Source organism: Paroedura picta, chromosome 1, assembly GCF_049243985.1.
Source record: "Paroedura picta isolate Pp20150507F chromosome 1, Ppicta_v3.0, whole genome shotgun sequence".
NCBI classification, from domain to species: domain Eukaryota; kingdom Metazoa; phylum Chordata; class Lepidosauria; order Squamata; family Gekkonidae; genus Paroedura; species Paroedura picta.
This window is the reverse complement of record NC_135369.1, coordinates 42,151,403-42,171,048: the sequence shown is the minus strand read 5'-3', so window position 1 is coordinate 42,171,048 and position 19,646 is coordinate 42,151,403. Positions and strand designations below refer to the sequence as shown.

The 19,646-nt window shown below is 44.9% G+C and overlaps 1 protein-coding gene across 1 annotated transcript in view; it reads right to left on the bottom strand.

The window, feature by feature from the left end:
- The window catches only part of PYGB (glycogen phosphorylase B), a 46,841-nt gene extending 28,550 nt beyond the window's left edge, over positions 1–18,291 (bottom strand). Inside the window, exons 1-2 of the mRNA XM_077335319.1 lie at positions 17,895–18,291; positions 3,962–4,063 (exon numbers count right to left, since the gene is read on the bottom strand). Coding sequence (XP_077191434.1) covers positions 3,962–4,063; positions 17,895–18,137 — 345 coding nt within the window. The 5' untranslated portion in view covers positions 18,138–18,291. The remainder of the gene's footprint in view (positions 1–3,961; positions 4,064–17,894) is intronic.
- Between the last annotated feature and the right edge of the window lie 1,355 nt (positions 18,292–19,646).

Below are 19,646 nucleotides of genomic sequence, written 5' to 3'. Positions count from 1 at the left end.
CCAGTCATTACCGTTTTACCCCCCCCCCCCCAGCAAGCTGAGTATTCATTTTACCAACTTCGGAAGGATGGAAGGCTGAGTCAACCTTGAGCCGGCTGCTGGGATCGAACTCCCAGCCTCATAGTCAGAGCATCAGACAGCATGTCGACTGCCTTACCACCCTGCGCCACAAGAGGCTCTGAGAGAGAACTATAGTACTCTGTTAATAATACTGCCTTTTTACTGGAGCTGGATGTATATGAATCAATAGATTTAATCAGGGGACTTAACATGCTATCCTGAGTTACACCTATTACAGGCTACACTCAATACAGACTGTTGAGATTGATGTATTTAGAAGGAGGTTACAGCTTAGGATGGCACTCTAAGCTGTAGTTGATCAGTTATTGAGAGAATAAATGGCGGTAACAAATTTTACTCCATGGGCATGCCTATTTAGAATTGAGACTTTGCTTCTCTGTGTTTTTTCCAAGGGGAAAGAAAATATTAAAAACAGACTTCTAACTGATGAGATATAAGTTTTTATTACTTGAATTGTTACGTTAGACCATACTTCAAAGAAATAACAGAGTAAATACACACTAAACCAGCCAATACATCATTTTTATGGAAAACAAACATTTTCCTCGTCCCTGTTTTCTTTTGGGAGGCTGGCTAAATAACATTTCAGAGAGTAATTGTGCTGCTATGTAGTAGAATGGTAAGATTCAAGTGCAGTATCTCCTCAGAGATCAACAAGACATTTGGGATGAAAGACAAAGCTCCCTCAAACAATTTAGGTAGCTAAGTAATGATGAAACCCCAAGGAACTTGGGAAAGAATAACCCTTGTGATCCTTGCTTTGCCGAATGCCTGTCCCAAGACCAGCCAGAAAATTTTGCTACTGAGCTAATATTTGAACTTGGATCTTCCCATCGCACATTCAACAGGAGGAAAAAATTATATGTATCTACTAAATTGTAAGACTTGTACCATTTGGCATTCGTCAAAGTAAGGGGGAGGGGATGAAACAGACACCAGTATCAGGATGCAAATAAAGACTGCCATTTTAAAACAGGGTCATACTGCCTACTTAATTTGATTATTGTATCCTTTCCCCCCTCCTAATCCTTTTCAGCAGTATCTGTCAGCAAACTAGAAATAACCAAATAAAATAATTGACAGAATCAGCTGTTTATTGCCATTGCTCCTTCCAGCGATTTAAAGTTGCACCCTGCCATTTCTTCTAATTAGTTTGAAATTGAGTTTCCCGGAGAAAAGAGCCTTTGTTTTTCCACCATGAACAAAACAAAAACAAAAGCCTTTGTTTTTCCACCATGAAACTCTTAGACTTGAAAGTCTCCCCCAAAAGAATATCCTAGCTTTACCCTAGTCCTGCAAGACTGATCTGCATCTTCATGAGCTTAGCCATATGTTGCTTTTCCAGATGGTTATAAGATAGTTGTCCAGGGCAAAAACACAGTGGCAGCACTGCCAAGAGGACTGGAATCCATGAGTCATACTACTTCTAGCAATTAATATGAGAATAAATGACTCAGGCAGGTTGGACTCAAACACAGGGAGCCTGTAAAAGATAACTGGGCTCTCCATGAATACATTTTGATGCCCAGCAACAAGGAGGGAGTAAGGGGAAGAGGGGAGATAAGGCTAACATAAAAGTAAAGGGTGACATTAAAAAAAGAGGAAGAGAGAGAAAGGATGAACTGGCCCAGGCTCCCACTACCTAATCCCATTGTATACGGCACTGGTCAGACCACACCTGGAGTACTGTGTGCAGTTCTGGAGGCCTCACTTCAAGAAGGACGTCGATAAAATTGAAAGGGTACAGAGGAGAGCAACGAAGAAGATCTGGGGCCAAGGGACCAAGCCCTATGAAGATAGGTTGAGGGACTTGGGAATGTTCAGCCTGGAGAAAAGGAGGTTGAGAGGGGACATGATAGCCCTCTTTAAGTATTTGAAAGGTTGTCACTTGGAGGAGGGCAGGATGCTGTTTCTGTTGGCTGCAGAGGAGAGGACACGCAGTAATGGGTTTAAACTTCAAGTACAACGATATAGGCTAGATATCAGGAAAAAGTTTTTCACAGTCAGAGTAGTTCAGCAGTGGAATAGGCTGCCTAAGGAGGTGGTGACCTCCCCCTCACTGGAAGTCTTCAAGCAAAGGTTGGATACACACTTTTCTTGGATGCTTTAGGATGCTTAGGGCTAATCCTGCGTTGAGCAGGGGGTTGGACTAGATGGCCTGTATGGCCCCTTCCAACTCTATGATTCTATGATTCTATGATTCTATGATTCTATACCTGGAGTCAGTTTGGGGGTGATTTTGTCTTCTGATGACATATTGTTTTAATCTGTTTTAGTCACTTTTGGATTTATATATTTTAAAATTAATATAATTAAATGCTTGCAGTTGCTTTTGTAAGCCTCCTTACAAAAGCAACAACAACTGATAGTTATGCTAGAAATGTTGTAATAAATATATAAAAACTGGGATCAAACTGGAAACCCCTTAGATTGTACTTGAAATAAAGAAGGGAATTCTGTGAAAGAGAAGCTGTGCTATGGTGCCAAGAAGTCACATGCCAAGAGTATTTTGCAAACATGTTTATAATTAGTTATTGAAAACCTCAGACGCTTCCATTCTTACCTTTCCCAGAACAGAGAATAAACACAGGAAGAGCATCACAGAAACATTTTCTGCTGCAGGTATATGGACTGGGCAGCAAAAGTAAAAACCAATTGTTCAAATTGCTCATACAGGGATACAAATACACTACTGCCATTCATACAGCACACAATATGTATTTAATCCTAAATCAGCAATTCACAGCAATGGTTTCAGCACCCAATATTATAGAACAATCTTCCCCCATATTAATAGTTGTAATTAACAAAAGCATGTAGAGTAATATCAGTCTTGAAATGTAAGATAGGTAACAACTTATCATGTATTGGAGGCACTAAGCTTATACCATTGCCTAGCATAGACTATACTGTTCTAGCAAAACTATTATTACTGAGAATGAATCAGTATCAGTAGCTATATTCATGGTGCTCAAACAGGTTTTATAATATAAGTGAATGCTTACTATAATTGACAATGCAAAATGTAATGAAGTCCCAACAGCTTTATGTTTTATGGACACTAAGAATGAATTTGATATGGTGCAGCGGCCTTTGGCCTACAATCTTGGTTTTTATACCCCACTTTTCTCTACCCTAAGGCGTCTCAAAGCAAATTACACTCACATTCCCTTCATCTCCCCACCAGTCACTTGGTAAGGTAGGTAGACTGAAAGAGAACTGAAAGAACTCCGACTGGACCAAGGTCAGCCAACAGGCTTCATGTGGAGGCAAAGGGGATCAAACCCAGTTCTCCAGATTGGAGTCTGCCATTCTTAATCACTACACCACAGTGGCTCTGGAACATTTTATGGCTGGCTCCATCTCCTAAGGCAGACAATTTTGTGGCTATGCCCACTATGCTGTGCCCACAGGCTGGAAATGTGTGAGGAACACTGCCCTACATGATGCCACCTCTCCCATAATTTCCCTCAAATTATCATCTTAACACAGCCCGCGGCGCCGCGGGCACCGCAGACTAAATAAAAGGATAAGGGCTTGGGAGGCGGGATGTGTCCATGATGAGGAAGGGTGCCGATTGGCCCCTTCCTCTGGACAGACTACTGGAGGGACCAATTGGCAGGCGCAAAGCACCTGCCAATTGGTCCCTCCGAGTCCCCGCCGGAGCAACTGCAAGCCACTGGAGATTTCATGCTTCCCCTTTGGTAAGTTGTTCTGCTGCTCAGTTTTTCTTACGATCTCTCACTAATATCCAACCTAAATTAACCTGCTGCAACATGAGAAGTCCCCCAGGCATCTTGCCACCATTTTTTTGCACTAGTGCAGGAACAAAGGATTCCATAAACAGCATTGTCAAACAAAGCTTTAAGGGATAACATACCTGATAAATAGCTTCGTCACAGGCGTTCTGCAAACCCAGGTTGACCATTGTGTTCTGAAGTGTTCGGCCCATGTAGAATTCCAAAGATAGGTAATAAATGCGCTAGGGAAAAAGTTGTGGTAAAGAGCAATTAGATTTGAGAAGTAATGCAAAAAATCCTGCCTTGATCCACGCTGACACAGTTCAGGTACAGCAAGTTGGGATAGCAGTCATGCTACCATACACATCCAATCCAGACATGAGAGAAGGCTGGTTTGTGTCGGCATTTGCACAAGGGGAAAAAAGCCCACTGAATGTGGCTTAAGGTGAGGGATTCAACATGCTGATAATCTAAAACTTGTGCTTTTAAAAAATGTAATTTTCCAATCCTTACATCTTTCCAATCCTTACGTCCTTAAATCTGAAAAGCATACAATAAAGCCCCAACAGCCGGAGGACAGACAATAAAGTTTCCAGTCATCAGGGCATGGGGCTGCCACTACAGGAGTCAAAACTGTACAAATTATGTAAAACAAAGAAAAAAGCTGTAGACATCTATATAATGTTTACAGCCTGCAAAATGCAAGTTATTTCAGCACTGAACTTCTGTTTTTAGAACGGAAAGCCTGTTCTTGGATCAAGGCTGCTGCTATATGCGAAGGGAGATGAGCTCCTCAGTGCAGTAGTGACCCATCCGAAAGCTGTGCCAGATGGCACAGTGAGACTGGCAGGGTAAAACAGAGGTTAATGTGGATGAGTCTCCCTGCAGTCTCCCTCCTGCCCGCATTCCCGCATTCTGCCACTTGGGTTCTCTTTCTGAAAAAACACAAGTATGGGGAAAAGAATACCACAAACAGGCACATGAAAAAGATGCACTGCCAAGTGGGAACCTGCCCCACCCAAATCCCCAAGGAAGCTCAATTGCCCCCTTCCTTCATGAATCTATTTGCAGCAGAATCTATTTCTAGCCTCCAAGAGCTTAGCCCCTTACTCACTGTAAAAAGGTCTTTGGGCAGCCCAGATAACACGTGCCCAGCAGCGTGTTGTCCCCTGAGTCCAATTTCCACACTCTCTGCAATTCCTGACCTAGTGGAGGAGGACAAGCACCTGAGTTCTGCCTCTGCTGCTGGAGTTATTTCCTAGCAACACAAGGGAAGTTCATGTGCACAGTCCATGTCTGTTGCAGTTCTGAAGGTCTGGAGGAGACAGTGAGACTGGGAGGTTGTCTGACCAACCCCCTGCTATTCTTCTATAGAGACAGAAAGCCCAACATGTCATGTCCTCCCTACTTTGCATTGACTGATGTATGAAACAAGATCTATTTGCAAATGATGGCTAAAGTACACTGAAAGTGCATTATCCAATATGTGTGAAAACACAGGTCCACAAACAAAATCTGGTTTTGGAACTAAACAGTACAGAAAAGTCTAAAGCCCAATGGTGATTCTCACCAGTATGGCGTACTGGTACCTTTTGGGGGGCTCTCTCAAGTCCTGAGGGAGGACTGGTTGGAATTCGTGCAACCTTAAAGATGAATACCAGCGTTAAGGGGAAAATGTTTTTAAACCTACTGGAAATAGTGATAGCACGATTGTGATTTCCGCTCAAGTTGAACAGTGGACCTCTTCCACACAGGAGCTATAGTACTTCTGACATCTCAGGACAGTCCGGGGGAATTAACTGTTGAGACAGTTTGTGATGGTTTCAGCACTATTGCTGGTTTTACAGTGTGGAGGTTTCAATTGTTCATTTTATTGGAATTCTATGGATCATTTTATTCTACTTCCCTTTTATTTATTTTTATTGTATTGAGTTTCATATTTGTGCCTCATCAACTTGATGCAAAAGTTCAAAGCGACTGCCTGAACGGAAAGTTAAAACAAAAGTGAAAAGGACGGTTTGCAGTAAGAATACAACAACAAAATGAAAAACGTATCCCACAGCTTGTGACAATTGAAATATTTTAAACAAAAAAAGAGTTTTCCAAAAATACAAATACTGTTGCTCTCTTTATTTGTAAGGACCAAACCCAAAGAGTTTCTAGATGTGTTCCGTTTTCAATTATTACTTTTCATCCGTGGTTATGTCCTCTCTTTTCATGATAACTGTATGCTCTCTAAGGATTATCATTCAACGAATAATTCCTTATTATTCAATAGCTCAAAATACAAGTGATAGTATACTCTGGCCCTCGGCTCTCACAGGTATGCAGGGAATATTTGTCAAAATGGCCACTCAAAGCAACTGCCTGAACTGAAAGTTAAAACAAACCCTAAAAATGATCCTTTAGAGAGCAACAGAAAACATCAAACACATAAATCTTCTGATCCCCATTAGATCAAAATGATGATGATCAAAACACAGCCTCCAATACCAGACAGATGAATTTAATCATACTCTGCCTTTTTTACCAATGGAGAGACAAAGCAGCTTGCATTATTTCCCCCTCGTCTTCATTCTAGCCTAACAATCCTATGACTCAGGGTAGGCCGAGAGTGAATGACTGGTCCAAGGTCACCCAGCAAGCTTCCACTGGAAAGTGGAAATTTGAACTTGGGTCTCTCAGATACTGAGTGTCAAGGCCTCTATCACAAAAAGGTCACAGGCAGGTTAGCTGCACAGAGACACAATGGTGCTACAAAAGTAGATACCTTGACACTTAGCATCCAGTGTTGTGTATCAAAACCTTTGGCAATTCCCACTATAAAGTAAAATGATGAGTTTTCTAGGTGCCTTAGCGCCTTCAATTCTGCGTTTCTTTTAATGTTTTAGGAGAGTCTACATGCAAGCACGCACAAACCCCACAGGGGTTTAAAAATAAAATTATTGATGGATCCAGATCACCCAAAGGATTTTAAAATATTTATTAGCTCCTAGTCTATCTTTCATTCAAAGACAAATGGGGTGAAATCAATCAGCAAAGAGATGGAGATTATTTGCCTTCCCCCACTGCTAGTTACTTAGAGACATATTCTCAGCATGGATTTGTCTCCAACAGGTCCTGCCAGACCAACCTAGTTTCTTTTTTTGACCAAGTAACAGGTTTGCTGGATCGGGGAAATTCGGTTGATGTCATTTACTTGGATTTTAGTAAAGCTTTTGACAAGGTTTCCCATGATGTTCTGATGGATAAGTTGAAGGACTGCAATCTGGATTTTCAGATAGTTAGGTGGATAGGGAATTGGTTAGAGAACCGCACTCAAAGAGTTGTTGTCAATGGTGTTTCATCAGACTGGAGAGAGGTGAGTAGCGGGGTACCTCAGGGCTCAGTGCTCGGCCCGGTACTTTTTAACATATTTATTAATGATCTAGATGAGGGGGTGGAGGGACTACTCATCAAGTTTGCAGATGACACCAAATTGGGAGGACTGGCAAATACTCCGGAAGATAGAGACAGAGTTCAACGAGATCTGAACACAATGGAAAAATGGGCAAATGAGAACAAGATGCAATTTAATAAAGATAAGTGTAAAGTTCTGCATGTGGGTCAGAAAAATGAAAAGCATGCCTACTGGATGGGGGATATGCTTCTAGGTAGCACTGTGTGTGAATGAAACCTTGGGATACTTGTGGATTGTAAACTAAACATGAGCAGGCAGTGTGATGCAGCGGTAAAAAAGGCAAATGCCATTTTGGGCTGTATCAACAGAGGCATCACATCAAAATCACAAGATGTCATAGTCCCATTGTATACGGCACTGGTCAGACCACACCTGGAGTACTGTGTGCAGTTCTGGAGGCCTCACTTCAAGAAGGACGTAGATAAAATTGAAAGGGTACAGAGGAGAGCGACGAAGATGATCTGGGGCCAAGGGACCAAGCCCTATGAAGATAGGTTGAGGGACTTGGGAATGTTCAGCCTGGAGAAAAGGAGGTTGAGAGGGGACATGATAGCCCTCTTTAAGTATTTGAAAGGTTGTCACTTGGAGGAGGGCAGGATGCTGTTTCTGCTGGCTGCAGAGGAGAGGACACGCAGTAATGGGTTCAAGTACAACGATATAGGCTAGATATCAGGAAAAAGTTTTTCACAGTCAGAGTAGTTCAGCAGTGGAATAGGCTGCCTAAGGAGGTGGTGAGCTCCCCCTCACTGGAAGTCTTCAAGCAAAGGTTGGATACACACTTTTCTTGGATGCTTTAGGATGCTTAGGGCTGATCCTGCGTTGAGCAGGGGGTTGGACTAGATGGCCTGTATGGCCCCTTCCAACTCTATGATTCTATGATTCTATATTCCAATGACCTCCGTAACCTTTCACGACCTTTATTTGCCCTTGATGGCAATCACAGCAGTAAGCGAGAGCATCTTTTACCGCAGCTCGCTCCACTCTCAGCCACTGCAGTAATGGCTCAGATTGTTTTCCTGCATTTCTTCCATTGGGTTTCCTATTCCATCTTTGCTGCCATTTTCCTCTCTCCCTTGTTCTGCACATAATGGATTCTTGATGCAGTCTTGATTATATTAGCTTAGGGCTAATCCTGCATTGAGCAGGGGGTTGGACTAGATGGCCTGTATGGCCCCTTCCAATTCTATGATTCTATGATTCTATGATTCTATGATTCTATATACCTCGCCTTATCATTTCATCTCTTCCAATATCTGCATCCAGGTGATACAGGTTGTGCAGAATGTAAAAGATAATGCTAAGTAGTCTCTTGGCCTGCCATGTGCTCGACTGTTGATCACAGTGACATCTCCATATGCAGAAGCAGAATATCTCTGACTACTATGCCTGCCCTTCTAAAACACTTGCCACAGAGAGGACACTGAAGGAGATGGACAGCAGGGTCTGTTTGAGCTGGGCTCTTCTGTTTTTTTGGACCCGACTGGCAATATTGCTGTTTGTAACGGGCACAAAACAACAATGGCTCCCGGTGGCAACTGCATCTGACCTACGTGGGTGGCTGCTGTTCTCCCTGTTCCCCCACCCCTGCAATCAGGGCCCAGCGATTGTTGCTGTTCTTGTCACAAAGCCAAATCTAAGGGAGGGCTCCAGGGTAGAGGGCATAGAGAATGGCCTGTGTTGAGTACAGCATGCACCTCTTTGATACGCCTTCCCTTTTCTAGCCTCCAAGATCTTAGCTGTTTGTACTCTGCTTACTGTAACGATGGCCAGGTTAGTGAGTCGGCTTCGGCTGGGTTCAGACCCTAAAGCTTGCTTGGGCCAGTCACTGTCTCTCTAGCCTAATCACCTCATAACGCTGCTACGAAAGTAAAATGGGTGAAACGGACAAGGCCGTGAGATTCATGAAGAATCAGATTAAAATGTAATTTTTAAATGTATTATTCATTGTTTATTTAAAACATTTTTATCATGCCTTTCCACCCCCCAATCAGGGTCCACAAGGAGGTGGCAGATGAAGAGGCGGAGCCAGGCTAAAGCTTCTGCAGTTGCAAAGATGGCTGCCTGTTTGAGTGCAATTTTTCCTTACTGTAACAGCCCCAAATGCTCCCTGAAATCATGTTCCTGAAGGCAACTGGAGTCCTGGGAACAGAACTTCTGGGACATTTGGGACTGCCATAAGGGGGAAGCTGGTAAACATTCTAGCCTGGATCCAAGTCAGAGAGTAGTGGAGAGTGAGAGGAAGAAGAAGAGTTGGGTTTTATACCCCACTTTTCACTACTCAAAGGAGTGGCTTACAATTGCCTTCCCTACCTCTCCCCACAACAGACACCCTGTGAGGTAGGTGAGGCTGAGAGAGCTCTGACAGAGCTGCTGTATGGGAAGAGCACTATCAGGATTGTGACTAGGCCAAGATGTGTGCCCATAAAGGTCTTCTGATTCTGACTAGCCCAAGGCCACCCAGCTGGCTGCATACGGAGGAGTGGGGAATAAAACCTGCTTTGCCACACTAGACGCCACTGCTCTCAACCACTACACCAAGCTGGCACATCAGCATAAACCACTCACACAAAGCATATCAAAACCTACCCTGAGATTTATTTGGATGTTACCAACAGCATAGAGTGCAGCATAGCTTTTCTTACTTGCTACCAGGACAATACGTTTGATGATCCATAGTGTGCAATCCTATGCAGACTTAACATCCTTCTAAACACACTGGAATCATGCGCATCGAGATTGCACCACATTGATTGGGACTTGAGTGTGCGTCCACATTAAAAAAAACACACAATAAACCTTTGTGTTTTTGAGAAATCAACAATATATTAACAACATATATTCCCATGAGACCAGAATATATGTTGTTAATCTTATGTGCTGAAAACCTTCCACTGCAAGTGAAAAGCTTTTATTTCTATGCAACGACGGCAACTAGATTGGTGTTAGCCAAAAACTATAAATTATCAGAAATACCAGTTCTATTATCAGGGTTTGACAGAATGGATGAACGTTCCAAAATGGTGAAACTTAACTGCATCGATAACAGAAAACCCACCAGAAGTCTTTCAAGGACAATGACACATGGATTATCTTGCCAAATAAATTCAGACCAGGATTTTAGAAGAATCTCACAGGGTGGGGAATGGGGATATAATACAATGTTATTCTGTATATTCTTTATCTATTCTGTTTTTCTTTTTTGTATACTTTCACGTGCAAAAAGAATCATTAAAAAAGAGAACACAATAAACCTTTGTGTTTTTGAGAAATCAGATGGGCAATCAAGAACTACTACCTGTCCACAAAAGCCACAATCCACACACTGCAGCAATTCTGCTAATTTTTAATAGAACTATTTTGAATTAAACAGACTGCAACAGAGGAGCAAAACTTAGCAGCACTTCAAGGGTATACACCATTTTCTTACTCCAGGGCTGGAATCTGGTCCCATCCCCTGCTGAGAAACAAATACCTCCATTGCTGGCCACACCCTCACTTCAAGCCCTTGCAGGTTCCAGCTGTACCAACCCACAGATTTCTGGAGGACATACAGTCCATGGCCTCTTGTACAGGCCACTGGAGCAACCTGAATTCTTAGCGCTGGCACAATGCTGTGCCAGTCAAGGACAGGGGCTTTGGGGCTTGTTAACAGACAAGTTGAGTCGCAGCTTCTTCATTCTGCCCTCTTTCTTGGCACAAACTCACACTTTGCTAAGCTGGCCACACCTCTGCTTGCACTGCTGTAGCTATGTAGCTCCCAGAACAAAGGCAAGTGCCAAGAAGCAGTTTCAACAAAATACAACAAAGACATATTGTGTGCTGCTTACAGAAGCTACACTTGCAACAGTACTCAAAGCCTCTTGTCAAGACGTGTCTTTGTAAAATGTAGCCCAGCTCTACAACAATGTGGCCTGAAGACAGATTTAGAACGGTGTTTCTTGACCACCTCCCACTCATCTCTGCTCCATGCAGTGCAGTAGAGCACTGCATCTTTTGAACTCGAAAAGGGGGTGGGCCGTTCAAAAGCTGTTGATGATATCGGTTGGGGAGGGGGTGAATGCTGCTCACAGGAAATGAATCTTCAAAACTTTCTGGGTGCAAACAAGGCCTTGGTAGTGTTGCTCTTTGCATCCTAGCAGACAAAGCTAATACCTAAGATTTATATAATGCTTTAGAAAGAATGCTCCAGAAAGGCTGTAATCCTTTCAACAACACTGGAAGACAGGAAATAAGGCTGAGAAGGATCCAAGGAGAGCTGAGAATGCAGGAGATACACGTTCAACATTTACTAAAGATGTGTGAAGGATACTTTTTTTGCATATGGTTTGATCAAGTATTTTGAAATCTTTTACGGGGTTTTTTAAAGTTGCAAAACTTTTTCTGGCGAAAACAGGTATGTAAAGATTGTATATAGATAAAAATAAACCTACAAATTCTGCTGATGCATTTTACAAACACACAAGTTACAAAGTTCTCTTTCTGATACGTGTTGGTGGTCTTACTGTGGGTTAGTCCTGTCCTTGGTACAATCTCCCACAATAACAGATAATCCTTTGGTAAGGCTTTCTGGCCAAATTTCACTACAAAACTGCTGTGGCTCAATGGTCATTACAACACACCCACTTTAACAGGCTTTAATCATCAATAAACAGGATGAAAATATGATACTATCCTCAGTTCTTTAAAATGTATTTTTGTGTGCATGTGTGCTTTTCACTTAAAATGGCATTGCAGCCTACACCACCTTGTTCTGAGAAACCAAAAGACTATCTGATTGCATAGCAGCTGGAGAAGAAAGCTAAACTAACTTCATTGTCAAAGGTAAAATACAGTGAAAGGGGAGAAGCACAGAGATGAGTCATCACTGGCTCCAACAGTCAAACAGATTTGGTGGAACTAGACGCACATCTCTATCCCACTATTTTACAGCCAGTTTAAAGGGATAGCCTGAATTAGCCTCCATTTTTGGTATAAAATATTTTCAACCCTATCAAAGCAATTGCTAACCAGCAAAAGATTTAAGGCTGCATGCCAATTTTCTTAATCTGGAAGTCTATTAAGCTTCTGGAACAAGAGACATAAAGATGAACATCATTGCCAGCTTTTTACTGTCTGCCAGATCAAAAAGTACATTTCATCCACTTAAAAACCTAATGACACACAATCAACCACTGCCAGGCTGGTCCACATAAAGGTCTACAAATATATGGGGGAAAACAGGTGTGTTTATATATCTGCATGCCGTACTTCCTGTGTGCTCAAAGTAATCCCAGCTTTTCCTTCCCTCATCCTTATTAGGCTGATTTCCCAAGTGAGTTCTATGGCAGGGGTGGGCAAGAATTGGCTGAAGTTGCTTGGGAATGACCAGTCACTCTCCAAGCAATGAGAAGTAGCTCTTTGCCCCTCCTCCATTGCTACTGGCATCCTCAGCCTTCCCTTCCCTTTAAAACCACCACAGTAGCTTCTCTCCTCTGCAAGGTGAAGGGCACATACCCAAATGCGTCTTTGCTCTCATGGACCGTTTATGCACTGGAAACTTCACTCCCAGGCAGGAGCACAAATTGAGGGGGGGGCAGATGAGGTACACCGGGCCAAATGCTCCCCTGTGTAGGTGCAGGAAGAGGTGGGGCAAGCTGCCATGACTAAAACTCCAGCTTGCAGCCTGGCATGAAACCTCCAGTGCATAAACGGTCAGTGGGAGGAAAACAGCACCCATTCCCATCCAGTTTGCTTCCTCATTCACATGCATTTTGCTCTGGAAGGGAAAGGAGTGGGCTATCAGTTTTTTTCTTCTGCATCAAAACTGTTATTTGCCTCTTCTAGCAAAAACATATAGCATACTCCCGTTCAAAAAAGGCAAGTTACAATTGGGGAGGGGGTGATTTGCTCTACCCACCAAACAACTTACCAAAATCCCTTTGTGATTAGCAGATCCCAAGGTCCTTGAAAATAATTACGTAGCTACCAGAAATATAGTCTTTCCTCTCCTCATTTCAATGGCTAGCAGGTCCCAAAATTCTGTCTGGAAATTAATAAAGAATAACTTTGCCACTCTGCCACTGGCTCACCTTTGGTGCTCTCCAGCAGCTGCCATAGCTAGGGCTACGCCTCGGAGTGGCATTGAGTGGCACTGCCAGCTGCTACGGGCAGCGCCCCCCAAGGGGCAGCGGGAAGTCAGGGGCGCCAGCGGGAAAGCAAGTGGAGTAAAAGACTCGGCAAAAGACTACACTCCCCCCCCCCCCCGGGCCTCAGTAAACTGCCAAGCGTTGACCATTCCCCGGTGATAAAAAGGCTGGGGACCACTGCCCTAATCTACAAAGGCTTTCTTCTTCTTGACAAATATTTCAAGTCCTCAAACACCCTACCTTCTGTGATACAAGCCTTCAGATTTGATAACTGCATGAAGAATCATCTTCTCTGCTCCATATTGCAAATAAACAAGTATAATTTCCATTTTTAATGTCGGCTAAAGGTGGATCTATATATTCAAATAGATCACCTGATGCCTGCAACAAAAAATGGCATTTATTCATTTACTGGCTTCATTTATACTTTGCCTTGCTCCCCAGTAGGGATCCAAAGTAGCTTACACTGTTCTATTCCCCTCTATTTATCCTCCTGTGAAGGAGGGAGGCTAAGGGTGTATGGCTGTCCTGAGGTTACTCAATAAGCTCTCATGGCAGAGCAAGGATTCTAACTCAGATCTCCCAGACTCTATTCTGACAGTCTGACCACTATACCATGCTGGTTCTCACTACACCTTCCTTTGGGTGTAAATCAGCCATTACCAGTTCAAACAACACAGAGAAGTTTGGGCATAATATCAGAAGCACCAAAGAGGAATCATGTGGCTGAGTGAGCTTTTCTGTCAAAGAACTCTTGTATGTTACATAGTGTTTGGAGGAATGCCCCTGAAGGCTTTAATGTGACACCAGCACATACCCAGGACTTCCCTGCAGTTTGCACACTGCAGAAGACAGACATTAATGTTTTGCAGAGGAACATGTTACATGCCCATTCAACTATCCTCTATCTGAGGAAAGCCCAATAAGCTTCTGAAAAGATGTAGGATTCTCCAGATCATAGTATGAAAACCACACATGCTTGATGTCTTTTCCTATGATAGGTATTCCAAGTGTTGTTTAACTGTACAACTAGGAACCATCCAAAATATCCTGCCCACAGAGAACTCTCATATACCTTGGATGAGAAATTTCACCATCCATCAGTTAGCTTATTGCCTTCTGCACCGCTGCTGGAAAAAAGTTTGCCCTGAAATGTTCTACCTAAAGACAAAGTTGGAAAAGCTTTGAAAGCAACAGATTTGGAAGGATAGTTTTATTTATTTAGGGGCTTCATTATATATGTAAGATCGATAATCGTACTGCATTAGAGGTCTAAATGCATTCAAAGCTGAGTTTTGGCAGGAAAGCTGAAAACCTTTCCGGTGATCATTCAGGAAGCTGACAGCTGAAAGACAAAAAGAAGGTGCAAAGAAGCTTCCAGCTGTTCAGATGCCTCCCACCACCACCACCATCAAGCCTTCTACTGCAGAAATGTCAAGATGCCATGTTGTCCTCCATTAAAAATGAGCAACTGGAGATCCAGGGGCCCGATTTACTCACAAACATAGCCTCAAAACCCAAGGCTCCACCCACATATTGGAAGGGACTGCGGCTCACAGGTAAGATATCCAGTTAGCATGCAAAATGTGGGAGGTTCAATCTCCAATGTATTTATTTATTATATTTATATACCGCCCTCCCCTGAGGCTCAGTTAAGAGGATCAGGCAGTAATTGATATGACGGCTTGAGGCACCTGAGATCCCGAAGAGCTTCTGCCCATCAGAGTAGACAAAACTGGCCTTGATAGACCAATGGTCTGACTCAGTGCAAGGCAACATCATGTGTTCATTGTGCATCTCATGCATTTCCCACCAAGCTGCAAAGGCCTCCATTTTATGACAGCTGCACCAAATCCCTTCTCAATCAAAAAAATCTCCTTTCACCTCTTTTACTTGTCAAATCCAACATAAAAGAAGGCTAACTACACACTGTATCAGCTTATCTTTGTCCCTTATTATTCCTTCCTCTCTTTTGCCCCCTCCATTAAAGAAAAACACAGACTAAACCTTTGGAACAGGAACCTTTCCTTTTAGTAGTGGTGGTACCTGTAGAGAGCCATTAACCTGGACAATACAATGCACATGAATGCTAGTTCCAAAATGGCATTTGATTTTCTTCACTGCACAAGCTTTTTTCTGTTATGAATGAATCCCTTATAAGCCAAAACCCAACACCCAAGGGTAGCATTTATTTCTTATTGGAGTTAGACACTTTATATACTGGATGCACACAAGTGTAAGTGTGGTGGTGGAAAGTGCCCTCAAGTCACAACTGATTTATGGCAACCCCATTGAATGACATCAGTACTTCCCCACTCCCTTCCTTTACTACATCCATCGAAACACAGTACAGGAACATTTTGTTTGGGACCCATCTTTGTTAGTACAAGAGTATGTAAGCTTTTGCATTACTGTCCCAAATATACTGCAGGTTGAATCCTGCAGAACAATTATATTCATCTTCACGTTACATCCTGTCCATCTGCAGTTCCCGGTACGCCTCCCTCCCCTTCATTAATCACAGTCTCCATTGCCCTTCACTGCCAGGAATGCCCCTGAAAGGAACCTAATTTTTAGACACTCCCTTATTATCCTTGCAATATCCCTAATATCACTTGTTTTTTCCCTTTATGCATTCTTCTGGAATTGCCTGTTTTGTGATAACAGATGGCAGAGACCTCTACAGTACGCACTGAATAGTGAATTGTATTCTTATTACTGCAGAGAAGAAGGTGGTAGAGAAATGGGCAATAAAACCTAATAGAATGGGAAGAACAAATAGAGAGAAATCATCTTCGCTCCAGAACACTAAAAGGGTCACCCAATGAACCTGTTTGGCCAGGTAGGCTGAAGACAAATAGAAGAAAACATTTCTCCTGTACACAATACAATAAACGGATAAACACTTAATACGGACACATTCGTGGCAGAGAAATATACCACAGTTTAGCATATGACAGTAAGACGAAGCTTCCACGATGAAAGGCAGTCTTTGACTACCAGATGCTGAGGATCAACCATAAGAATGGCAGTCTCTATTATGCCCTGTCTTATGAACTTCCCAAGCACAACTGGATTTATGTACAAGCTAAGTAAGCCACAGTTTAGGGGCTCAGATTATGAGAGGACCTCTAAATATATGTAATATTGACAATTAATAGATGACCTTGGGAGGAGTCATGTGCCCGAGCTTCTAGACATAGTTTAGAACCTCAGCTTGCCTTATTCTGGCTTAGTTCCCAAGGAATATCTGGGTGGCCATTTATGGAGACGGAGTACCGGACTAAATGGATTCACTGATTGAGCAAAGTCACCTCTCTTTTCTTATGAAATCCCCTCAGATACTTCAAGGCATTCAAAGACAGTATTTGGTTGTCAGAAAACATAGTTTTCCAAACATTTTCATTTCCGAGCACAAGGATTTCTCTCTCAAGTCAATCTGTATGGAACAGCATCTCTTATCTCCTAGGACCTCCCAGTGCTTCCCAAGCCAAGTGACATACTTCCACACTCACCAATCTCTACCTTCTTTCTAAGGCCAGCCTAATGGCAGAAAAACGCTGGGGGCCTGAATTACAAGGGCAACTCCATATAAATAAGCCAATGCCTGCATTTTGGGGTGAGATGCACAGGGACAGCATTGAAATTTGTAGGCCTAGTAACCTGTGGGGGTCTATCTCCAGTGTCTTCCAAGGGCACAGACCCAATAAAGTGGCAGAAATTAAAAGCAAAAAGAGCATAGCATCCCAGCTGGTAAACCTGTGACGACCGTACCATTTCCACACACCAAAGTTCACTCCACCGAAAAATAAGTGTCAAAACTCCAGGTGAGTTTGCAGTCTGTTAGTTTTCTGTGATGTGCTGAAACAGTTGCTTTAAGTGTGAAAGATTGTCCCTCCTGGGAGTCCTACCTGCAGCCTGAAGTAATACAGGCCAGACACAAGTTGTCTTCATGTATAACTACAGACCTGCGTCTGTCCTGGTGAATGCTGTTTGGGTTAGCATAAGGCAGAGAGGAGGCGGCGGCGGCGGCGGCGGCGGCGGCGGCAGCAAAATCTGCCGGAGGGCCCCAGACAGATATCACGGGGCTGGTCACAGTGAAGAGTCAGGCTCCAAAGTGGGGTCGTGCAGCCTGCCTACGCCCCTCCCCAGGCCTTGACATCAATCCGTCCCGTTATCCCCGTGCCTGTACAGCCAAAACCATTTCAAACCCGCCGGGGAGACGGGCGGGGGAGCGGCCACTGATTTCAGTACAGGCTGCGCCGCACGACCAGGGCACGGAATTCCCTCTGGCCACGCTCCGGTGCCCTTTTGGCGCACCGTTTCCCTGCAAAGGAACCCGCGGCTGGGAAAACAACACCCGATGGCCAGCAGAGGGGGAGTTTGCAGCCGGCAAGGCCGCCCTGCGTGCCTCTGCATACGTGAGGCCGGGAATACGCCGGGAAGAGGGGCGGGCGGGGAAGTGGGAGGGGGCGGCGCATCCTTTACCTTGGGGTCCTTCTCGTAATAGTACTGCTGCGTCCGGATCCAGCGCCCCACCAGATGGTCCCGGACGGTGTGCGCCAGAGCGAAATAATAATCCCGCGGGGTGGCCACGTTCCTGTCCTTGACGAGCGTGAAATGGAGATGCCGGTTGAAGCTCTTGCGAATCTCGCCCACGTCGCCCAGGCCGGCGATGCCCCGCACGCTGATCTGCTTCCTCTTCTCGCTGTCGGTCAGCGGGGCGGCCATCCTGGCTTGCCAAGCAAGGCGCCCTGTGCTGCTTCCGCGCTCGCTCGCTCGCTCTCCCTTCCTCCTCCTCCTCCTCCTCCGGGCTCCGGACGGCGAAGGGGAGCGGGGCTGAGTGGGTGGGGCCGGAGCAGGGGCGGCCTTCGCCTCCTCCCCCTCAAGCGGCGCTGCGGCAGCGGCGAGGGGGCAGCGCCTGCGCTGTGGGGAAGAGCCGGGCCGCTTCCAAAACAAGGCGGGAGTCGCCCGCGGGCTCCGTGGGGGAGACCGAGAAGGAGCTGCTCGAGCGTTAGAGGGTCCCAAACCGGCCCCGCGAACAAGCGAGCCCCTCATCAGTGGGGGAGGAAAAACATTTGGCACATACAAAAATGCTCGCCTCTGAAACATCCATGCAGTGTGAGGAGAGATCAGGCATCTGAAGAGGAGGCAGAGAAATGGCAATGACCACTAAATCAGTGGTCCCCAACCTTTTTTCACCAGAGACCGGTCACGCTTGACAATTTTACTGAGGCCGGGGGGGGGGGTAGTCTTTTTCCAAGGGACGTGGCAGCCGCCTGAGCCCCTGCTCCACTTGCTTTCCCGCTGGCACCCCTGACTTCCCGCCACCCGCAGTGGGGCACTGCCAGCAGCAGCTGTGCAGTGCCATGCTGAGGGGGAGCCCCAGCCATGGCAGATGTTGGAAAGCACCAAAGGTGAGCAAGTGGCAGGGCAGCCCCTGAGGCAGCAGCCGGGGAGGAGGACGAGGAGAAGCTACGGCCCGGTACCGACTACTCTATGGACCGATACGAGTGCACGGACCGGGGGTTGGGGACCACTGGTCTAAATCACAAAAATGTGGGGCTGCTAGGGGTAGGCGGGAAGATGTTGAGATCGCTTTCCTTGCATGTTTATCAGCCAACTCTTTCGCAGGCAGCCAAAAACAATCACATCCAGCCTGCCTGATCAGAAGTTCAGAAGGACTAGGACATGCCCTAGGTGATGCATTCTTTAATGGGATGCGTTATTTAGCACGTTGGAAAATTCCTGGGATCTGGGGGTGGAAGTTGGGCAGGCAGGGGTTTGGGACGTTGAAGGACCTGAACAGGTATGATGTCATGGAATTTCCTCCTCAAAAGCGGCCATTTTCTGCAGGGAAATAAATTTGTGTCAACTGGAGTTTGGTTGTAATTCCAGTAGATCCCTGGAACCCCTCGTGGAATTTGGCAACCCTATTACTTATCCTTATCCATTGTTGTTCCTCTATATATTTGTGAAACAGCCTAGGGGGTGGGATGTGTCCAGCTGTCCAAGTTAGTAGGGCCAATCAGGGTACAGCCAGCTTTGCCCTGATTGGCCCTGCTCCTGCAGCTCCCTCCCTCCATCCCTGGATTCTAGCCTCTTTGCTCTCAGACGCCTCAGTGCCTAGAGCTAGCAGCAGGTAAGGGGAGAGGGCCCTGGGCAAAGGGTCGTGGTGGAGGGCTTGCTAAGCAGGGCCTCCAGGCCTGCTGACTGCCTGCTAAGGAGCACTGTCCTGGC